This window comes from Azolla caroliniana, unplaced genomic scaffold, assembly GCF_043228905.1.
Source record: "Azolla caroliniana isolate FFs.n. ecotype wild unplaced genomic scaffold, voAzoCaro1.0.p SCAF_21, whole genome shotgun sequence".
Classification (NCBI taxonomy): domain Eukaryota; kingdom Viridiplantae; phylum Streptophyta; class Polypodiopsida; order Salviniales; family Salviniaceae; genus Azolla; species Azolla caroliniana.
The window spans coordinates 5,216,822-5,240,478 of NW_028230456.1; the positions used below are offsets into that span (position 1 = coordinate 5,216,822).

General features: G+C 41.7%; 3 protein-coding genes across 3 annotated transcripts; 2 read left to right on the forward strand and 1 right to left on the reverse strand.

The window, feature by feature from the left end:
• The first annotated feature begins 8,529 nt into the window (after positions 1–8,529).
• LOC147850466 (glucan endo-1,3-beta-glucosidase 7-like) lies at positions 8,530–11,448 on the forward strand. The gene is made up of 5 exons (XM_087336217.1): positions 8,530–8,682; positions 9,348–9,784; positions 9,927–10,484; positions 10,654–10,939; positions 11,166–11,448. Exons 1-5 carry the CDS (start codon positions 8,607–8,609, stop codon positions 11,195–11,197), a joined length of 1,389 nt encoding a protein of 462 aa, XP_087192343.1. The 5' UTR covers positions 8,530–8,606; the 3' UTR covers positions 11,198–11,448.
• Positions 11,449–11,849: 401 nt separating this feature from the next.
• LOC147850467 (Tetratricopeptide repeat (TPR)-like superfamily protein) lies at positions 11,850–23,190 on the reverse strand. The gene is made up of 6 exons (XM_087336792.1): positions 19,777–23,190; positions 19,420–19,484; positions 19,048–19,310; positions 18,451–18,534; positions 18,084–18,392; positions 11,850–14,554 (listed from the first exon to the last, which is right to left on the reverse strand). Exons 1-6 carry the CDS (start codon positions 22,962–22,964, stop codon positions 12,632–12,634), a joined length of 5,832 nt encoding a protein of 1,943 aa, XP_087192918.1. The 5' UTR covers positions 22,965–23,190; the 3' UTR covers positions 11,850–12,631.
• Positions 16,175–19,582, forward strand: LOC147850468 (pentatricopeptide repeat-containing protein At5g27110-like). Its single transcript, XM_087336216.1, has one exon. The coding sequence runs from the start codon at positions 16,210–16,212 to the stop codon at positions 18,883–18,885; it is 2,676 nt and encodes an 891-aa protein (XP_087192342.1). The 5' UTR covers positions 16,175–16,209; the 3' UTR covers positions 18,886–19,582.
• Positions 23,191–23,657: the final 467 nt, after the last annotated feature.

Genomic DNA, 23,657 nt, shown 5'->3' on the forward strand with positions numbered 1-23,657 from the left:
ACTGCCTTGAAGAAGTCGAGGGCGACGTTTTCATCTTCTGAAACCATGTCACTTTCATCCTTGAATCTTGCTCTTGACAGCATGTCAACCATGGCATTGTTCTTCCCAGCAATGTGGCAGATCTCCGGGTTCAAAGACTTGATATAAGCGATCCACCTTAACATAGCCAGATCTGGTGTCGCACATCCGGAGATCATCCCAAGGATTGGGAGGCAATCCGTTTCAATTACCACCTCTGACCTGATCAGGTAGTCCTTGTCTACTTTTACTACAGACACGATACCCCAGAGTTCCTGCTTTACTTGGACGTATCCTCGTTGTCGTTCGCTAAGAACCTTTGCTTCGAACCGGATGGCGTACCGTATGTTATTTCTCCTTCTTGGTTGATGACCCATCCAATTCCCGTTGGACTCGTATCTATCGTGACGTAGATGGGCATCCCTTCTTTGTAGACAACTTTCCTTAAAGATGGTGTTGCCACTAGTAGCCCTTTTAACCTCTTCATCGCCTCTATGTGTATCGGTTCCCATTTGAATTTTCTCCCTTTTTTTAGTAAGCTATACAAGGGTTCGGCCACATGAGCATAGTGTGGAATCCAAATGTGGTAGAACGCACATGCTCCTAAGAATATTCAGACCTCTATCTGCATTCCACATTCCTCTCGCATCTCTTGAATAGAATTCACCTTCCCGGGAGAGGGTTTTTGTCCGTATGGCCCGGAACTGAGGAGCAAGAGAAAGAAGAGGAAGGGAGAAACGCACAAGCGTAGGGCCGGTTAGGCCTGTTTACAACTAACAGCACTTGCCGGTTGAATGAACCACCAACGCGTATACCGACTGAACAAGAAGCACGCTCCTCGAGAGGTACAGTGTCGTAGAAATCCATGCTTGCGGGTCGGTCGAACGGGACCACCGGGGGCTTTGACCAAGGATGATGAATCGGGTGACTTGTGCTTGTAAGGAATCGACCGTCGTTTAGGTTTTCAATCAGGTCATTCTTGTTGTCAAAGATGCTTGTGTGGGTTGACTGAGAGAAAGAGAGAGAGAGAGAGAGAGAGAGAGAGAGAGAGAGAGATTGAGAAAATATTTACCGCACCACAAAGATGTCATGAAGCACGTGACGCATGTGCCAAACGTCGAGATGTGCGTGTTACACGTGCGCAGACAAGCACCAGCCTCTATCCGCAAGTGGTGATGGAGGATCGAAAGGATCATTCAAGACAATGGAACGGTGGAAGGACTAGCGCATGCGAGAAGTATTAAAGATAGATTGAAAAATTGATAAGGACGGGACGAATTCCCGGTTTGAACTTATGACTTCACAGTTGAGATATAAGACACATTGCCAATGAGATAACTAAGATTTATTAATTATTATTGATTGCATACATTACTTGCTTTCCTTTCCCTTCCTCTCCTTCTTATATAGATGCCCCCATGCATATGTGCATGTGAGGGTGTAATACATGCATACAATGCATGTAATGTATGATTGCCATTTGGCACTCATGCATCACATGTGATGCATGATGACCATGTACCTCATCCAAACTCTCATGTACCAGTAGTTCATGTGAAAAGCACAATGAATAAAACAAGTTATTAAAGGAAATAACCTAATCTAATGGTATGTCAATTGCCTCCTATCTTAGAAGTGTAATGTTCAAACCCTTACTTGCACTTCATTGTATGTGTTAGGCTTATTTTATATATTTCTATAATGAACACCTAAACACACATGACACGTGCACATTAACGTGTTAACATCCATGTGTAACCATCACTCCTTTCATACGTGTGCACATTACACCTTCTCGATTTTCCTCGTTCCACGCGATTTTCACATTGTTGCCGAAAATCTTCACGACAACATGTTCAATGAATCGCTTCCATTATCAAAACGAGAATTTATGGAATGGGTCAAAAGCCTCGGAAAGGGGAGGAACATGTCGGTGCTCCTCCAAGAGTTCGAGAAACGGTTTGCTCATCTCTCAGCGTTGGACAGGACCGTGCTCAACACGAGCCGTGTCCTGCTATTCATCAAGTCCGTGGACGCACAGGATCCGGAGAAGGTGGGTCCCCTATTGGAGACGGACGATGGGCTCACAGCCGACTGGGCAGTGGTAAAAAGGTTCTGCAGTCGTTTCGACAAACGGTGTGAGTGGAGTGAAGAGGGACCATCGGCAACAGGACCGGTGGCGGCAAGGAAGTTTGAGGAGCCATTGACCGTGGACACGAGCCCAACCGGGATCGGATGGGTGGTCAATCAGGAGGATGAGAACGGTGCGAGGTTCCCTATCTGCTTTGGGGCGAAGGTATTGAGTGAGCGGCAGTGAGGATATGTCCAGGTTAAATGCTAACTCTGGGGTATCATTTCGGCAGTCAAGGCCGACAAAGACTATCTGATCGAGACGGAGGTAATAATTGAGACGGACTGCCTACCTATCCTAGGTATGGTTTCCAAATGCGCGACTCCGGACCTAGCTATGCTAAGGTGGATTGCGTATATGCTAAGGTGGATTGCGTACATCAAGTCCCTAAAATCGGAGATACGGCACATCTCCGGGAAAGACAACACCATGGCCGATATGCTTTCGAGAGCGCAGTTCGACGACAAGGACGGCATGGTCTCCAAAGACGAAGAAGTTGGCGTAGACTTCTTCGATTCGCCTCGCATAGCGGCAAGGGAGGGGAGCACTCCGTCACTCAATGAGTTCAACGAGAACGAGTACAATGGGGAGTGGTTCCGGATCGGCAAGTTCCTAAAAACGTTAACGTCGGACGTGGCGAACAGAATTCGGAAGAAGGCATACCGGTTCTTCCTGCGGAATGGGAGTATATGGAGGCACCCGAAGAAGCGTAACGGTGTTCCACTCCACGTTGTCGAGGAAATCCTCGCGTGTTCGTGAAATGAAGCGGAACCACCGAGGTCCTGGACCGGAAGTATTCAATGTTTTTAGAAGCGTACGCGAGAAAGTATTGAAGATAGATAGACGGATGAAGAGAGAGAGAATGGGAGTATATGGAGGCACCTGAAGAAGCGTAACGGTGTTCCACTCCACGTTGTCGAGGAAATCCTCGCGTGTTCGTGAAATGAAGCGGAACCACCGAGGTCCTGGACCGGAAGGATTCAATGTTTTTAGAAGCGTACGCGAGAAAGTATTGAAGATAGATAGACGGATGAAGAGAGAGAGATTGAGATAAAGATTGAACCCTTGACTTTAGTTTTACGAGACAATATACATCACCATTAGGATAATTCAGATCTTTGATTAAGAGTTTCTTTTTTACTTACATCACTTGTCTCCCTTACACAAGCCCAAATATAGGCTTTTATAGGTCTCTCCATGCAAAAACCATGGGCTAAAACCATGAGCTAAAACCATGGGCTAAAATCATGGTTTTGTGCCCACGGTTTCTATATGTTTGCTTCCTACAAAATACTGAATATGAAAAGAAAATATACAAATTTTATAGCACTCAATAGTGGCTTTAGTGGTAAGTTAATTTGTTTCTTGTCTTGGAGGTGCAAGGTTCAAGCCTTGTTTTTACCCCTATGTATACACTTAAATGTTACTAGGCTTTAGTCTTGCTTTTATATTTACAATTGAGCGCACATCACACGTGCACATGTTTAACTTTACATCTAGCTTTCCTTTTACGATTCTCATTTCAGTCCTATTTATAACATACTAGTATATGCGTGTGGCCTTCACCCCTTTCACACGTGCACATTCCACCTTCTTGATTTCGTTTGTTGCACACAATTTTCACACCGTTGCCGAAAATCTTCACGACAGCATAGTAGTGAGGAGGGAAGAGCAGGAGGCGTTGTTGTTGGCGTATCACGAGAGTCCTTGGACCGGACACCGCGAGACGTGGGTCATGTTTGAGAAGTGGAAGGAGAAATATTGGTGGTCGGGGATGTATCGGGATGTGCACCGGTTCATGAAGACCTGCAAGAGCTGCCAGATGCATTCCACGATCCGGGATGAGCTGCACCCAACCTACCCGACGACCGTCCATTTCAAATGGATGGTGGACTTAGTGACGATGCTGATGGGGATAGGGTAGATGCGGTATTTGGTGCTTGCGCGAGAAGACCTGACGAACCAGGTGGAGGGTCGTGTGCTGCAGAACAAGATGATTGTGGCCGTGTGTCGGTTCCTGATCGAGGAGGTGATCTGCCAATACGGTTGAATAGGGAAGATCGTGGCTGACCGGGGAGAGTTGGATGCGCAAGAGGCCGAAGAGTTATTCGGCCGGTTAGGGGTAAAACTCTCCCTCACTACGGCATACAATCCGGAGGCGAACGAGAAGAAAGAGCGCGGACACGGGCCAATCGTAAAGGCATTAGTACAGGCGTGCGAAGGGCAAGTCGGTAATTGGTCGTGGCTCCTACCTTACGCATTGTGGGCAGACCAAACTACGCACAACTCGATGATCGGGTTCATGCCGACAGAGTTGATGTACAGGCAAAAGCCGATCATGCCGATGGAGCAGACAATTTCTTCGTGGGCGGCAATCGACTGGGTGGACGAAATGAGCCGGGAGGAGCTATTGGCGGCGCGGATTCGCCAGCTCGAGCAGAGGCCGAAGGACATGGAACGGGCAAAGGCGAAATTGTACGCGGCGCAGAAGAAGAACAAGGACCGGTTCGACTGGACACACCAGCTGAGACCGAAGAAGATCGAGGAAGGCGACTGGGTGTTGGTTTACGACAGCGGCCTCGACAACCAACATAAGGCAATGCGGAAATTCGCAAGGAGATGGTTCAAGCCCTACGTGGTGACGAGAGCAAACGAGAACGCCACGTACCATCTCACGAAGCTCGACGGAAGACGGATGGCGGTACCGGTTGCAGGAAAACGGATCAAGGCATTCAAGAAATGGTGCGAGGACGAGCCGGAACTGCTCTCTCTCTCTCTCTCTCTCTCTCTAGTGGTAAGTCAATAACACTACAAGCATTGTGTCTTGGGTTCGAAACCCAATTTCCTCACCTCTCTATTATATACTTCATATATATCTCTTAATTCATAATTCACTAGATGCCACTGTGGAATGTAGGGATTGAACCCATGATCACCTGGTCTCCATTGGGTGACCTTACCAACTGAGCTACATCCATCTGAGCTCTCTCTCTCTCTCTCTCTCTCTCTCTCTCTCTCTCTCTCTCTCTCTCTCTCTCTCTCTCTCTCTCTCGGGATGTCGTGGGAAAACCGGCTACAAGAAGAAACAAAGACCAAAGTCGTGTGAACCGCAGCGTGCACGAATGCACGCTAATTATAAACTATGCCTGTAAATAACCTAGGACTAGGCTAGGTTGTCGTGACGTATTACACTTTAATAGGACGAATAAATCTTGTGAATCTTTGTCCGTAACGGCAGAGAATAACTACTTGATGTAACAACCCCCTCTCTCTCCTAGGGGGGGTCTATAAAAGGAGGGAGACAGGACTGAGTTGAAGGGCGTGCGGGGGGATTTAGGAGAACGAAGTGTTACCGGACTGGGGACCGAGCGTTGTTCTCTATTTCATTCCTTGCAGGAGTTCTTTACCGGATGCCTCTGTTCATGCAAGAAGCTCGTGTGCTCCCGAAAGAGGCTCCACATTGTATCTCGGAGTTGGGGTGTGTGCGTTGTTGGCTGAGTCGTGGCTCGGCCACCGGCGTGCCGGTTGTAACCTGTTTTCTTAATTGATTGTGGTCCCCTTTTCTCTTCTAATTGTCTCTCGCGTCGCTCTAGTTTCGTCTGAGCCGGACGAGCTCTGTGTTCGCAGCACCCAATGTCTTGCACGACACGTGCTCATTGTTTCTCTCCCTCTTCTTCTCACGCTCTTTGGTTCAGGACCCCAGCGATCCCGCCTTCGTTTCTTACGCATACGCGTAGTTGTGCGACAACGCTCTGATACCATGTAAATAATTAGCTAGAGTAATTATATTATGCATAATAGATTAAAGATGTGTTGTGTGTGTGTGTGTGTGTGTGTGTGAAAGAGGAGGGGGGAGAGACACAATACAGATAGAAAAACCCAAATGTATATTAACAAGGAGTAAGAAATACAATACAAACAACCAACGAATACAAAGGAAGGAGGGTGCTTTATATAAAGTCACCCTCTCTCTACATTAAAACTCCCACTCTCTCTCTAGTAACTATAAAAGCTCATGTGTCGTGGGGAATGTGGAAACTCATTAGTTATGTGTTATAGAATATGATTCTATGACACATAGTTAATGTATAGAAAATAATGGTGACCTTTGACCTTTGAATGCTCATCGATTCTCAAAAGGTGTGTAGGTGTGTTCACACACTAGACTAAGTTGAGCTTGATTCTCAACAATTTGATTAACTCGCTTTGTTTGTCCATGATACTAAGGGTGGTTAGTGGAACTTGTAACCAAAAGGCATAACCAGAAACTCATAATGGCCATAGCGTCGTACGAAATGTATTTTTTGGAATATCATTTTCGACAATCTGTATCTAGTGGTAACTAGTTCTCAAATCAATCTTTGAAAAGTATTTTCTCAGGCTTGTAGATGATCTATCAAATCATTTGCTCGAGGCCAAGGATAACTATTTCCTATTGTAATGTTATTCAAACAATGATAGTTAATACATTGTCGCCAAGCTCCATCTTTTTTCTTGACTAGGATTGGAACTATAATGTATATACGACCCATCCTTGAGTACTCCTTAAATTGTGAAGCAATCTCATCATCTTCAGTTCAACTAAGCTTATATGAATGAATACTAATGAGTGTAGTACCCGGTATGAGATCGATATGATGGTCAATGTCATGTTTAGGATGTAACCCTTGTAGTTGTGTCCGAAAATGTAACTGATGGTTAGGGTCCAAGGCATTGTGCATGAGGTTTGGTGAAGGGAAGATAATATTTATTGAACACTTTTTTAGGAAATATAGTTTTTTTGTTTACATAGAGAAATTTGACACCACTTTACTCAAGCTTTGTAGTCATTATGGATAGAATTTTGGGGTTTTGGATGTCCATAATGGAAGCAATTTAGATTATTGCACATCTAAAAGGTGAGAAGAATTCTCAGTAGCACAATGTGCACACCTAATTGGCTAAATGACAAATCTTTGGCTATTGATTGGGTATGAAAATTGATCCCATGTGGTACACACTCCTTGTTTGTTTACCCCAAAACTTTTGTTGTCCACGTATGACACGTTGATGGACAAAAGGAAAGTCGTTCCTCTTACTTTCTAGTGATATGTGATTATCTATGACATCAACACGGAGTTTCATGGCATTTGAGATTTTTACAAACGTAACTCCATCATGTCTTGGTAAGTTATTTTACAATTTTGGTTGTGTTTATGTGTCTCTGTATGTTGGAACTTGGAGAGGGGAGGGGGGGGGGGGGTCTATAAAATTGGCTAGTGACCACCTTATAGTATGACAAAGGTTACAAAAACTAAGTTCCTTGTGGAGATGACCGACAACGAAATAATCACATACCACGTGTGGGCTTGGACTTACGTGAGCATTAATTAGTTAACGAACCAAAGAAGTGAGCACATGGACTAGTCATTTTGTCGTGTATGGGTTTGAAGGACAAGAGAGTAGGTTGAGTCCAAATCAAGGGAGGATACTTGGGGCACATCAAGAGCTTCGGAAGCCAAAAGGGGTCTAAGTTCCGGTGGATGGATACCACTCAAAGTAAATGCATACACATAACATAACATAACATACATACATGCATACAAATACACAACGAAGTTTGAGTTCCACTGGATGGATACCACTCAAAGTAAATGCATACACATAACATAACATACATACATACATACAATTTATAGGGATCAGCAACGCTTCGGTTTAGGCTTAGCCAGTTTGGCCTTATCCAAGACAAACCGGTTAAGCCTAAACCGTTTAGGGGTTTTCAAACATGAACCAAACCAAACCAAACAGATCCCTAAACCATTTTAGGCTAAACTAGTTGTCCTAAACCGGTTTGTGAACCGGTTTGGGAGAAAACAACAATACTATTACAATGAATATTCAACTTCATACCATAATTTTATTACAATTTATATTCAACTTCATAAATTTATTACAATTAAATCACTTAAACGGCTTAGACGGTTTGGGAGACTCGAGCCGAGCTCAAACCGTTAAGGCAGGCTCAAGCCTAAGCCGAGCGGCTAAGCCGCTTTAACCAAACGGTTTAGGCTTTGAGTCGAGCCGATGCCGATCCCTGCATACAAATACATACATACAAATACATGCATGCATGCATACAAATACACAACATACATACATACATACATACATACATACAAATTTGTACATACATATGTACATGCATACATACATACATTATACATACATACATACATATACATACATATATGGATAGAGAGAGAGAGAGAGAGAGAGAGAGAGAGTCGTTGGGGGGTCCCCTGTTTCCTCTGTTCCTCTTTCTCTCTTTTCCCCTGTTCCTCAAAAGCCCCCACAAATATCCAAATACCGCCCACTTCTCCTCAGCTTTTCATATGCATATATATAACAGTAACACAAGTCATTCTCTCTCTCTCTCTCTCTCTCTCTCTCTCTCTCGGCCCTGAGTTTTTTTGCCATGGCTTGGCCTCTGCACACTCTTCTTCAGCTTGCCATTGCCTATGCTTGTTGCTGTGTAGTCTATTCTTCATCAGGTATATGTCACAAATTTCAGCTTTGCCAGAGCAATTCTGTTTCTCTGACATGTGTGGTTTGTAAAATTGTACATAGTGGGTGATTGTAAGATTCTGTACGATGTGAACATTCTCTTCCGTGCATTTGTGCTCCGTTGTTGGATTAGATAGTTTTTTTGAGTGTTGAAGTCTAGATATAATGCTCTGTTGTGTTGAATTGTATATATAATGCGCTCCATCCATGTCAATTAAACTCTAATATGCTTCATGTTGAACTCCACATAGGAAAAATTAGACAGGTTTTAGATGTGCTTGATGGTTGAATTATACATATGTCCTTCATGTCAAACCATAATATAGGGTTTATGATGTAATCCGTGTTAAATTAGATAGGATTTAAAGTTTAGTAGTGAGGGTAGAATTAGACAGGGTTTAAAATAAAGGATTTTTATGATAGAATTAGAGATAATTTAGGGTTTAGGGTTTAAGAGAAGCACTGCAGTGAAATAGATAGGGTCTAGGCTTTATGATTTTAGGCAAATGCAGTGAGATCTTTGTGTTTAGGGTTAATGGCTTAGTATTTGGTGGTTTTTTTAGAGTATTTGAGGTTGAACATAGAACCCCACAATAGTGTTGTGCATAAGGTGACCTAACCCTAAAATGCTCGATGCGATGCTTTTCACCAGACCCATCTCCAATCCCTCTAGGAATTAATTACGGCACAGTAGCAGACAATCTCCCATCTCCCTCAGAGGCAGTGAAGCTACTGCAATCTACACTTATAAGCAAAGTGAAGTTGTTCAGTGTTGAACCTGAGATCTTGCGAGCATTGGCGAACACGGGGTTGGAGGTAATGGTGGGCATTGGGGATGACCAAATCAAGCCCCTGGCATCAGGCTTGCCGGCCGCCCAAAACTTTGTCCGACAAAATGTGATGCCTTATGTCCCGGCCACGAAGATAACTTATCTGTCGGTCGGGAACGAGGTGCTGTCGTCGTCTGATGGAGAGATGATATATGACCTTCAGTTTGCCATGGAGAATCTTCATGAGGCTTGCGAGATGGCCGGCATAAAGGGGGTTAAAGTTACCACACCACATTCCATGGGGCTTCTCCAGAGCTCGGTTAGCATACTTCACTCCCTCACTTTAATCTCTGAGTTAAGAATCACCAGATAAGTAGAGGAGATTTCACCTACAAATATGTATATGGAGGCTGTTCTTTACTCCTCTCTTATGTTCTCCATTTTGTTTGGCTCTCCTCCAGGTTCCGCCTTCAAATGCCACATTTGGTGATGGCCCAATCGCCATATTAAGGCCCATCCTCTCCTTCCTCGCTCGCACCGGCTCCCCATACCTCACAAATGCCTACCCTTTCTTCGGTTTCCTTGCAAAGCCGAACTCGACCAACCTTCAATATGCCCTCTTTGAAGCCACCTCCAAACCTCACTATGATCCCATCACGAAGCTCTCTTACACCAACATGTTCGATGCACAAGTCGATGCTATTTACGCAGCCATTGCTCGCCTAGGATTCCACAATGTCACAGTTGCGGTGGGTGAAACCGGGTGGCCATCACAAGGGGACCAGTATGAACCCGGGGTTAGCCTCGAGAATGCCAAGATATTCAATAGCAACATTGTGAAACATGTGGTGTCGGGGAAAGGCACCCCGCTCAAGCCAAACGTGCCAGTGGAGACGTATATCTTCGCGCTCTTCAACGAGAATCTTAAGCCAGGCGCAGGCTCGGAGAAGCACTATGGCCTCTTCAACCCAGACATGACACCTGTTTATGATTGTGGCATCATGAAGAAACAAGTTCAGGTACTATATTGGCTTTGTCCAAGGTATGATGCATTGTAATTGTTTGATTTTCAATGTACCCATTATTCAAACCCTAAATCTATGTATGTATGTATGAATGTGTGTGGGTGTGTGTGCCTCTCTAAACTTTGCTTTGCAGCTGGATCTCATGATGTTGTGATGAATTCAGGGAAATGTTGGAGCATCCCCTGCTTTTGGGATGAGAAAGCAAAACAATCAATGGTGTGTTGCAAAGCCAGGAGTGACTGATGCACAATTACAAGCTATATTGAACTGGACATGTCAACAGCCGGGCACCGATTGTACGCCCATCCAACGCAATCAGCCGTGTTTCAACCCTAACAGTCTCAGCTCCCATGCCTCCTATGTCATGAATAGCTATTACCAGAGCCAGGGTAGGCACCCCTGGAACTGTGATTTCACAGGCAGTGGTGTAGTGGTGTACAAAGACCCAAGTAAGTCTGGAAAAGCATACTTAATTTTATATTTATATATATATATAAACATCAGTTTAAAAAGAAAATAAAGTATGACTTGAATGGAAAAAAGAACATTTAGATCAATATTTTTATGTAACCATTTTTGTTTTGTCTTTATTTTCCGTTCCATTTTATTCTTTTTCTTCTGATGATGAAGATTCTCTTTCTTATATGTGTGGTATGCTTGCCATGATTTGTGCAGGTTATGCCTCCTGCAGGTACAAGACATACTGAAAGAAGGAAAAAGGAGCTCGTTCTATTTCTTTATGATCTTTTTTGAGAGCATCAGCAAAACTCCATGTGCTGCTTTATCCTTTTTCTTTGTAAAAAGCCAGCCATGTTACCTCCCCATTAAATAAAAAATCAACATGTCCTCTGACACGGAAGATATCTGAGATTTGTGTTTTTTAAAGGTCTAGACCTAGGCCAAAAATAACATTTAGTGTCAAAGTCACCAAGGAAAATTAAGTAATTTGTTGTGGCCATATTGTAGAATGCATAGACGCAGGCATGAGTTCAATCTTTGCACAATCTCTTATTGATCAGCGGAGCACTTACTAATTTGGAATGGTGTGAAAATCAAACAAACATTAATTATCCTTTCTCAAAAAATTATTATGTGCGGCTTCTCTTGACCGCAATGATTGAGTATTTGCACAAATTTTGGTATATGTTCATATTGTTGATACATAGCATATATTCATAAAAAATGTCTTAAAAGGAACAATATATTGAACGATTTTGTTAGCCCATAAATCTTGGTTTGGTTTTACCAAGTCCTTAATTTGTAAAAATGATTGCAGGATTGAAGTGTACGGAACTTCCTGCTATGTTTTTCATGATGTGTCAGATATCTTATTTTTGTTATACATGTTTCCAACAATGATACTACAAAGCTGCTTATATATAATACTCAAACTTCATGGTCTTCGGCTAAATGTCTTATGCTCAAGCATCGTTAGCCACTACAAGCAAAATGGCATAAAATAAATATGCATTTGGAAAGTTATGTTTGGTCTAAAATCAATAAAAACATTAGAGCATTGAATCGGATCAATTTTCTTTGGCCTCATCAAATGAATTCTGCTAAAACAATGATATATCAAATCTTGGTTAGCTCAAAGAGTAGGCTCGGGCTCAGGAAGCAACAAAATCTGACTTCATCATGGAAGAAAGCATGCCACAATAGTTATGCTTTCTTCCATCTATGAACCATTACTACACTTGATTTGCATACACACTTCAGGCATTAGGTTTTACGCTTCTCTCAGCCTCCAATGTAAAAAGCTGCCCTTTCTCTTCTTTCTGAATCGTGCAACAAAGGTTGCAAACCGTAAACATGTCACTTAACCAAGCCAATGGACACTGAAGCATCATTATATCATATGGTGAAGGAGCTGACAGATTTATGTTTTCAAATCATATTTCTGTTCATAACTTTTCATATATCCACCAAATGACAAATTCACACAGGTATGGAATTATAGTTTCAGACTATGTTGAAACAGCATATGTGGAATTCATGCGACAACAACCAAGGGAAGAATGCCACAAATAACATCAATGCATGCTTCATACTTTGACCTTTAAAACCTGTGGATCTCTATTTAGGTGACATATTTCAATTACTCACGACCTTTGCTTAGCCTAGATTATCCCAAGAGAAAGTCATCGCTGTAAGATCTGTTTTTGTCTTGCCAACCTCAAAAGCCTCGAGGCATCATCTAATCTATCAGCCTTTTCATAAATCTTCCCCATATGTTCATACAAATCACACTCTGAGATACTTCCGTGTTGTTCTAGCACCTCAAACAATGCTTCAGCTGCTCGTATATTCTCAAGATTACCATATACAGACATCATCTGTAAATGAACACTATCATCAAAGATGCATCCCTTTGCTTGTAATTCCCTATAGAGTTTTTCGGCCTCTGGGAGCAACCGTAGTTGACCATAAGCAGATAACAACACTACACAAGTCTTCGAATCAGGCATGTATCCTTTTCTTTTCATTATTTCATATACTTCCAATGCATGCTTCGCCCTATGATTGCTGAAGTAGACTTCAATCATGCTATTGAAGGCAGTTATATCAAGGGACTCTCCATCTTGCAGAACCCGTTTAAAGAGCCGGGATGCTTCCTCTACCTTCCCGGCCCTTGATAATATATTAATAGCTGCACTTCTCGAGATACATTCAGATTGTTTCAACTCTTCAAGAAGCCGTTGTGCATGAGCGACCAATCCAGACATTTCATAAACAATGATCATTGTTTGATAGAGAATCTCATCCATCTGGAAATGTGCTGATCGGAGGTTCTGAAATAGCACAACAGCTTTCTCAAACTTTCCAGCCTTTCCATATGATGTGAGCAAAGTAGAGTAAGTTACTGCATTCGGTTCGATACCACTTTCTTGCATTTTAACGATCAATTTTGCCGCCGCATCAAACTCGAATGCTTGCCCATGAATGGCAACCATGGTGTTATAAGTGATTACATTGGGTTCTATATCCTTCTGGTTTTTCATATATCGGAAAAGATGCAGTGCTTGCCCTTTAAGGCCAGCCAATCCATACACATTCAGGAGGGTATTATAAGTTACAACACTCCTAATAATTCTTATTGAATCCATACTCCAGAAGAGATGTTCGGCCTCATTTACCATCTCTAACTTCCCATACACGTTAATCATCATGTTACAAGTGGTGAGATCAATGATACACCCTTCATTTTTCATATGCAAGAAAACCTCTTCAGCTTCTTTGAACTTCCCTGCCTCTGAATATACATTTATGAGCGTACTAAAGCTAACAGTATCAGGTGCCAATCCATTTTCATGCATTTCCGAGAACAAACCTCGAGCTTCATGAAACAACTTCGCTTTACCAAAGAAGTTGATCATAGAGTTATAAACAATAAGATCAGGCCGGATACCCTCAGATTTCATCCGATAGAAAAGTGCCATAGCTTTTGTAAAATTACCTTGCTTACCAGCTAGGTCAATGAGAGTACTATATGTGATAAGATCAGGCGAAATCCCAACTTTTTCCATCTTTTCAAGCCAAGAAAGAGCATCATCTAATTTTCCAGCTTTGCCAAAATGGCTAATTAGGGTTGCAAAAGTATACCTATCAGGAACCACTTTTACCCTAACCATTTCCTCGTATAGACCTTCTGCAAGTACCCATTTCTTCTCTTTCAACACATTCCTTAACACAATGTTATAACCATAGATGGAAGGTCTAAATCCTCCTTTCTCTAGCATCCAGTCATGGAGGGCCAAAGCACGTTGCCAATCCGTTTCTTTACTGAGAACCGTGTTCATGAGCCGAAAGGAGAGCTTACCTTTCCAAGCATCCATGGCAACGTCGAGCTCTGCAGGGGAGGAGGTCTGTTGAAGGTTCATAAGGATATGGTCTATGTTGATAGAATGATCGCGGAGCTTTGATGGAGCTAGGGAGTTCTTTGATGATGTAGGGAGTGCAGGGAGAGAAGAAGCTGACAGAGAATGTGGTGGTTGGGTGGAGAGGGCCATGGCCATGGATAGACCAAGGAGAAACAGAACAGAACAGAACAGAAGAGGATCCCATTAGAAATTTAGAACCCCATCTAAGAAAAACTCCATTTACTGATAAATCAATTGAAGACTATAGGATAGGATAGGATTGGATTGGATGGGATGGGATGGGATGGGATGGCCGGCCGGACATATCGCCATGTTGTGGCCCACGTCGATGAAACCCTTTGAGTGTTTGTCTCCTCCAACTTTTATAGACTATAGGACTCGGATCGGATGGCCACACGGATGTTTCTCTTCGATCTGTATGTGTGTTCTTCGATCGGCCTGTTGAATAGGCTATAGGAATCCGGATTGGATGGGCAAAAGCATAGGCAATATCCCTCTTGATGTTGACCCAATGGGACACATGTGTATGTCTGGTCGATCTCTTAGAATATAGGTTTCAATTGGATGGGCATGTAAGCAAACAAACATACTCCACCTTATATCAATCTTTCAAACTACAAATTTAGACTGAATGGCCAGGCAAGCGGCCATATTTCCTTTGATGTGGTTGTGTATTCTAATCCATATTCTAGACTATCAGTTTGAATTGAATGGGCAAACTGGGAGGCATATCCCTTTGATCGAACTTAATTGAAACTGTGCATTCATCTAATCAACATTGGACTATACGTTCTAATCATATGGGGCATGTGCACGAATCCCTTGGACATGGCCCCATCAAAAGTTCTATATGCGTTTGTGTGTCTCTCTCTTTGCAACATCCCATAAAGTGGACATCATTCATTTACGAAAGAGGAGCAAAGTGATGACCTTGTTCACCACCGGAGAGAAGCTCATTTGATGGTTTCCTTTCCCACACAAAACCATGTGCATATGTCCTATTGTCCGTAACTTTGTGTGCGAAAGCAATGCATTGTATGCTTTAACACGGAACATCTTAACTGCCCCGATGTAAAATTTCTAGTTTTGTTTGGCAAAAATGACCACGATTGCTACCTACAATCAAACTTCAAAGGAGATTCCCCTTGTTTTCAAATCCATTGTTCATCGATGACTAGATCAAATATCTATAAAAAACTTTTCATGGGCTTAGTTTCATTCCCTTGGAAAAGATATATAGCAATTTATCTCCTTCCAATCATTGTATGTCATCGTCACTAGAGAGAGATGCAACACATTGTGTATTGTAACATCGACATTTTATGACACCTCTACATTATCTAAGAGGCCTAACATCGGCAACATAGCATAGAGATGCTAATATTAGAGGCTCGAGGCAAATCACAATCGTGAGGACACCTCGCTTTCTCGTGGCCATCAGTCAATCAATCGAATCAAGAAAATAACACACGAAACATTTAAATCAACGATCGTGTAGGAATCATTGAACATAATTCAATGTGATGAGTAATCGTTCACCATATTTGTTAGGTGCAATCGAATTATGGAGAAACCGAGGGGCATACGATGGAACTCTCCAGGTGCCCAAAGAGTTGAAATGCTTAAGCCAATTGGATAAAGTCTTGTGTTCAAATCAAGCCTCCAAAGAGTTGAAATCTATTGCTTTATGCCAATTGGATAAGGTCTTGTGTTCAAATCAAGCCTCCAAAGAGTTGAAAATCTATTGCTTTAAGCCAATTGGATAAGTGTCTTGTGTTCAAATTAAGCCTCTCAGTTTTTGTGTCATGGAAATAGAGAAGAGGAAAGAATGAGAGGCTATGAGCTCCTCCCCTGCTTCAATATTGGGCCACTTACCTTCCTTGGACGCCATTGCCAAAGCATTCATTACCTGCCGTGTGAATGAAGACCTCTCTCAAGCAAACCTCCTTCATATCCATCTCTGTGCAATTGGATTAGAAACTCACCGTTCATTGGGAAATCATGTGGTTCCATTGCTAGTAGTATGTGGAAACTTGCATTCTGCCCAACAAGCTTTCAACAAGTTAGTTTGTGCTAATTCGCATTCGTGGACATCTCTTGTACAGGGATATGCCCGATCTGGCGACCTCAAGCATGCCCTTCACATCCATGAAAGTATGCAAGATGATGATGGCATACCACCCAATAGACATACCTTCCTTGCGTTGCTCAAGGCATGTATTTCATTATCTCGGCTCGAATATGGAAAGAAACTGCACTCGGCAATCGTGGTCGAAGATCTTCTGTCGGATCTATATGTGGTTCACATGTTGGTCGATATGTATGCAAAACATGGTTTTCTTGTTGAGTCTCGTGATGTGTTCAATGAGCTTAAAGAAGGATGCCGGAATGTTGTAGCTTGGAGTGCTTTGATTGGTGGATATGCCGAATATGGCCCTTATGAGGAGGCACTAGAATGTCTTGAAACAATGAAATCCGAGGACATTCAACCGAATTCTTTCACATTTGTTGCTACATTGAAAGCTTGTTGTGCCTTAGGATACCTTGAAAAGGGGCAAGAAATCCACACTGAAACGGTCATTAAAGGATTTGATGTAGACGTCTTCATTGCCAATACTTTGATTGATTTATATGCCAATTGTAGTTCAATTCTGGAGGCTGAAATTGTTTTTGATGGGATGGCAGATAGAGATATAGTCTCTTGGAATGCATTGATTGGAGGCTATGTAAAGCAAGGACTGGACGAAGATGCACTGCTCTGCATTCAACAAATGCAGCTCGAGAATATGCATCCAGTTCCGGTTACCTTTATTTCCCTTTTGAAAGCTTGCATTAGCAAACAATCGATCGGGAGAGTTCATGAACTACACTCTGATATCCTCAAAAGGGGATATGAAAAAGTGCAAGCTATTGAGAATTGTTTGGTTGAAACATATGCTAAGGCTAGTTCACTACTTGAATCAAAGAAAATGCTGGATGGGTTGCAAACTAAGGATGTATTACCATGGAATTCACTGATGTTGGGTTATGTTGAAAATGGCCTATTTACAGAAGTATTAGATTGCTTTCAGCAGATGCACCAAGAAGGTGTATACCCAGATACAGTAAGCTTTCTCTGCATTCTCAACATGTGTAGTCATAGCAAAGACATGGATAGAGGTAACAGATTACATGCTGAACTCATGAAGAAGGGGTTAGATCAAGATCCATGTCTGGGAAATGCGTTGATAGATATGTATGCAAAAGCAGGTTTTGTTGCAGATGCTGAGAAAGTGTTTGCTAAACTACAGAGTCGAGATATAGTCTCTTGGAATTCCTTGATCACAGGGTATACAGAACATGGCTATTTTGAAGAAGCGATACAATGTTTGAAGCATTTGAAGATAGAGAATGTATCTCCTAATTTTGTCACTTTTTCTTGCACCTTGAGGGCATGTGGAAGAATAAGATCAGTAGAAACGGGCCAATACATCCATATGGAGTTGATGAAGCAGGCTTTAGATAGAGACCCTTTAGTTAACAATAGTTTGATCGATATGTATGCAAAATTTGGCTGGATTTCAGAAGCTCAAGAGATCTTTGACCAGGTATCTGATCACAATTTGGTGTCTTGGACCTCACTTATTGCTGGTTATGCTAACAACGGGCTCTGTGACCATGCATTGATCTGTTTTCAACGGATGCAATCAGAAGGTATTCTTGCAGATATTGCCTCATGGACTGCCATTATTTCAGGATATGTCGAACATGGAGAAACCATAACTGCAATTAATCTCTGTGCTCGAGTGTTAGAGCAGGGCTTATTGCCAAACAGTGCAATGTTTAATAGCATCTTAAAAGCATGTGGCAACATTGGAGCTGTGGATTTAGGAAAAAGGATAGATGTAATGGTGTATTCATATTCACTTGAGGCAGATGATTTTAACTTTATTCCAGCATTAATAAACATGTATGGTAAGTGCGGGAACATGTTTGATTGTGAGCGCATTTTTGCAACAATCGCCTTCAATGATCGCTTGACCTGGAACACTCTGATCACAGCATATTCTCAGCAAGGAGATTATGAACATGTATTTTACCTGATAAAAAAGGCAGAATATGAAGGTATACAGCCTGATGAAGTCATGTTGCTTGGTGCTCTTTCTGTATGCAGTTATGCTGGCCTACTCAATATAGGGAAAATATATTTTAATATCATGACCAGAGTGTATGGCATTGAGAAAAACCTCAAGCATTACACATGCATGATCGACTTGCTAGGACGTGCAGGTCAGCTTATTGAGGCTTTGGAATTGATCGCCATAATGCCTTTTCAAGCTGATTATGCTACACTGTGTGCTTTCCTAAGTGCATGCAGGAGATGGTGTAATGTGAACCTTGGGGAATGGATTGTTCGTTCTATCGCCAGACCAGAACAAAAGCATGACGGCGCTCATCTTCTGATGTATAATATTTACATGGATGCGCAGATGTGGGATGAAGCAAGAGCGCTGGAAGAGATTTATCAAACATAGAACTGTTATGTGCGGTCTAAAATATGTATGCAGCACCGGAAGTTGTCATGGGGAGAGCAGAAATCTATATTGCAAACTGGTCTCACAATTGTTAAATAGTCCCAGAAAATAAGTATTGAAACCTTGAAATTCTTGCAACATTTTTATATGTACAACACTTACCCAGCATAGAACATGATCACTCCACCTCAATGCAATAACTCTCATTTCAATGTGGGAGTGCGATACTTTATGATATCTTAATGCATAATGCAAAAAAAAATCATTCAACCACTCAACCAATAAAACAGCTCCTGAAATTGCTTTGAACCCAGAAGTAATTTGTATTACATTCTTTGGTCCAAGCTTATCTGTTGAATTATAATTATCAGCAATGTCCACAGAGGGCCAGAACTTGCAAAGGATTTCAAACAGGAATGCGTGAGCTGCAGTATATTTGTAATTCAAGCATATTACATCTTTGAAACCTTTGCTTCCCACCTTCGTGTATTATAACCTACCCAAGAGATTGCACATCGACATGAATTATCAAACAGGTCATCATGGAAAGACATTGACCCTGATACCCCATTGATTCCCACATGCACGAGGAATTCAAGCTAACAATGTAAATTGGTATACAAAGTTCAGACTATACATCCAAATTTCGGAACTGATGAATAATTATATTCATGACATCATGTTACAGAATTTGATTTTTGAATTAGAATAATAAAAAATTACAGTGATGATTGTCTTGTGGAATCAGGGTTTCCACTTTGTATCTCTCTCTACATTATCAACTATCTCATAAAATTTCCAAGCAGAAGGCATCAACTTTGGAAGTGATGCCATGTAAATTGATGGATATTAATTTCCTTAATCAATCCGTTACACTTGTAGAATCAAAACATGTAATGGTCTACATAAATATTGGACATGAGTACATACGATCCAGAATGTTTCTCATCTAAACCCACAGCAAACTCAAACATCTCTTCTCCAAGTTCCAGATTTCCCCGCCTTCTGCAAGCACCCAACATAGCTCGTAATAGCACAAGGTCAGGTTGGAAGGGCATCTCTTCTAGCACTAGAATTGCATCTTCCAAATGTCCTGCCCTTCCAAGAAGGTCAACTATGCATGTGTAATGCTTTATGTTTGGAATAATGTTGAACTTTGACATCATCATTTCAAAACAAATCAGGCTCTCAACTAGCATGCAAGCATGAGCACATACAATAAGAACACTGGTAAACGTCTCCCCATCTGGACATATCCCTGATTTGATCATACCTTCAAGCAATAAGAGAACAAGTTTGGTCTCTCCTTGAATAGCAAATCCTACTATCAGTGCATTCCATGCCAGAAGCGGTTTTTGGGACATTGAATCAAACAATTTCCTAGCATCATACATGCTCCCACATTTACTGTACATCTCAAGAAGCGCAACTTCCACGTTTGATTCAGTATATTCAATAATACTTGATATTCTTTTTCCAGCATCTAGGGCAACTGTAACCTTGCATGCCTTCACAATATTCATATAAGCAGCACTATCTGGTGTAAACCCTTCCTCTTGCATCCGAGAGAAGAGATCCAAAACTTTTCCACATTCATTGACCTCCATATATCCTGAAATAATGGTATTCCATGCAATAGCATCAGGATAAATACCCTTTGACTGCATATTGTAGAAGCAATCCAGTGCTTCCTGCGCATGCCCACATTCTGCATATCCTCCAATCAGTGATGTCCAGGAAATCAAATCCTGAGTTGGAAGCTTGTCAAACACCTCCTGTAATTCTGCAAGCATGCCACATTTGGCATACATGTCCACAAGTGCATTACCTAAATAAATGTCTTCCTCAAATCCTTTTTTTAATATAGAAGAATGGAAATCTTGGCCAACATCAATCGTTCTAACACTACCACAAGCTTGAAGACAATAGATGTAGGTTCTTATATCTGGAGAAAACCCTCCCTCTTGCATCTCTTCCAAACATGAAAGGGCTTCTTTACCAAGTCCCTGTTCAGTGTACCCTCCAATAAGTGCTGTCCAGGAAATAACATCTTGTACCAGAAGTTTTTCAAACATTTCACACGCCTCTAAAAGTGTGCCACATTTCGCATAGATGCTCATTAAAGCACTTTCAATGTAAGCATCCTTTTCAAATCCCATCTTGACTATCATAGCATAAACTTCATGGCCTCCATCAAAGATGCCATCCCTAGAAGCTTTCAACATTGATATAAATGTCACTGCATTTGGTGCTACACCTTCTCTTTGCATATACTCCAAACAATTACCTACTTCTGCACTGAGCCCTTCTTCTGCATAGCCTGCAATCAAAGCAGTCCATGATATTACCTCATGAGACGACTGCTCATCGAATACATCTTGTGCTGCTGCTAGAAGGCCAACTTTGACATACACATTGACCAGTGCACTATTCACACAAGAAGCTCCTTCAAATCCCTCCTTGACAATCTCAGCATGTAGTTCTTGGGTGATACCTATAGCATGGATTCCACATGAAGCTTGAAGAGAACATACGAATGTTCCAAGGTCTGGATGCATGCCTTCACATCGCATTTGTTCCAAACAATCAAGTGCTTCCTTGATAAGGCCTTGATCGGCATACCCAGAAATCAATGCATTCCAAGAGACAGCATCCCGCACAACAAGGCGATCAAACACATCCTGCGATTCTTGAAGAGAACCATATCTTGCATACAAATCCACTAATGTGCTATGAGCAAATAGATTTCCTTCGTAGCCCTTTCGAACAATCTCAGCATGCATTTCTCTGCCTTTATGGATGGCTCCTATGGTATGGCATGCTTTCAATGCAGAAGAAAGTGTGACAAAGTCTGGTGATACACCATCAGCTTGCATCTGGCAGAGGCATTTCAGTGCTTCTTCCCCATAGCCATTTACTGAATATCCTGCGATAAGTGCATTCCATGAAACTACATCACGTTCTGGTAGTTTATCAAACACTTTACAAGAATCCTCAAATGACCCACACTTTGAGTACATGTCGACTAGAGTGTTGCCAACGAAGAATTCCCCATCAAATCCTCTTTGTACGATCTCATTGTGGAACTCTTGTCCCTCTTCTAAGACCCCAACAATGGAACAAGCTTGTAAGATGCGGACAAATGTAGCTGTGTTTGGAGATATGCCATCCTTCTGCATCTCTTGCAAAGTGGTCAATACTTTATCGGCATAGTCATGTTCAGCATAGCCTGAAATCAATGCGTTCCACGAGACTAAATCTCTGATTGGAAGCTCACCAAACACTTCTTCTGCTTCTACGAGCAGGCCACATTTTGCATACATATCTACTAAGGTGTTACTGATGAAAATATCTCTTTCGAATTCCTCTTTGATCACCTCAAAATGTATATTCAACCCACAATCTATTGCTCCAATGTTGCTACAGGCTTTCAACCCACAAAGGAAGGTTGTAATATCTGGCAACATTCCTTGCCCTTTCATTTGCTCCAAGCATAATACAGCCTCGTTACCCAACCCATTTTCGGTATATCCAGTAATCAATGCATTCCAAGATACAACATCTCGAACAACTAGACTATTAAAAACCACTTTCGATTCAACCAAAGCACCACATTTTGCATACATGTCAACAAGTCCATTACCAATAAAGCAATTGAGATCAAACCCATGCATAACAACCTCACAGTGAATTTGATGACCTCTTCTTCTACAATTGAGCTTAACGCATGCTTTAAGCAAAACAAGAAATGTATACTTACTAGGATATACAAAATGATCTTGCATTTGCTGATAAAGGAGTAGTCCATGCTCAGGATGTCCCCGATCAACATAGCCATGTATGAGAGAAGTCCAGGAAACTTCATTTGGGTTAAAAAGCTTATGGAAAGCTTGTTGAGCATCAGGAAGATTGCCACAATCAACAAGAGTTGGGACCAAGTAATTCCCAATAATATCATGCGACTCCAGTCCATTCTCTCTGATTTGATTATGGAAAAGCTTAGCCGCTTGGAGATCCTTGCTTTTTCTGCACTTCTGTAGACAACGCACGAAGTCATCAACGAGATGCGATCTGCCCATCCATGCTTATTCTTCCGAAAAAAATTAACAAAGATTTAGAAACCCTAAAAAAAACTGTAGCGATATCCCTGCAAACCCCTAAATAGCTAGAGAGACGGCATCATAATGTCATGCTTCATTCATTTCTTAAATTTGGCCAAAAAATGCCCTCTTCATGTTTCAGAGTTCCAAATTTCTACATATACCCCTCATTATTGCAAGAGGGGCTCTTTCTATGGGGCTTAGCCAAGATTGTTGGAACCTAGACCAACATAATATCCTTACAATTCCTCTTGTAATATCGAAAAACTGTAGTTAAATTTGAGGGAAAGGTTTAGTGTTTACACTCTTTTCTTACTCCAAAGAATTTGTAGGCAGCAACAAGCTACATAGGGTCATTTTTCCGATTCGCAATTGTTTCATTTTGCCATGTACGTGCATTGGGAATCACCAATTTGATTCTTTAACAAACTATGGTTTTTTTATGAAAAAGTTATGAAGCAAATCAACATCAATTCCATGTTCAATAACTAGCAAAAGGCTTCCCATTTCTTCACATGATATGGAATTCATCAACGACAATGAGTCCAAATAATTGGCATGCTTTTGATGGTGTTTTGGTGAATTAAGTCACTCGTCATGTTGTGGAGAATTATGTGAAAGGGCTTCATTGGAAGGTATGAGACGTTAACAACAATCGATGGTGGAGGAAGA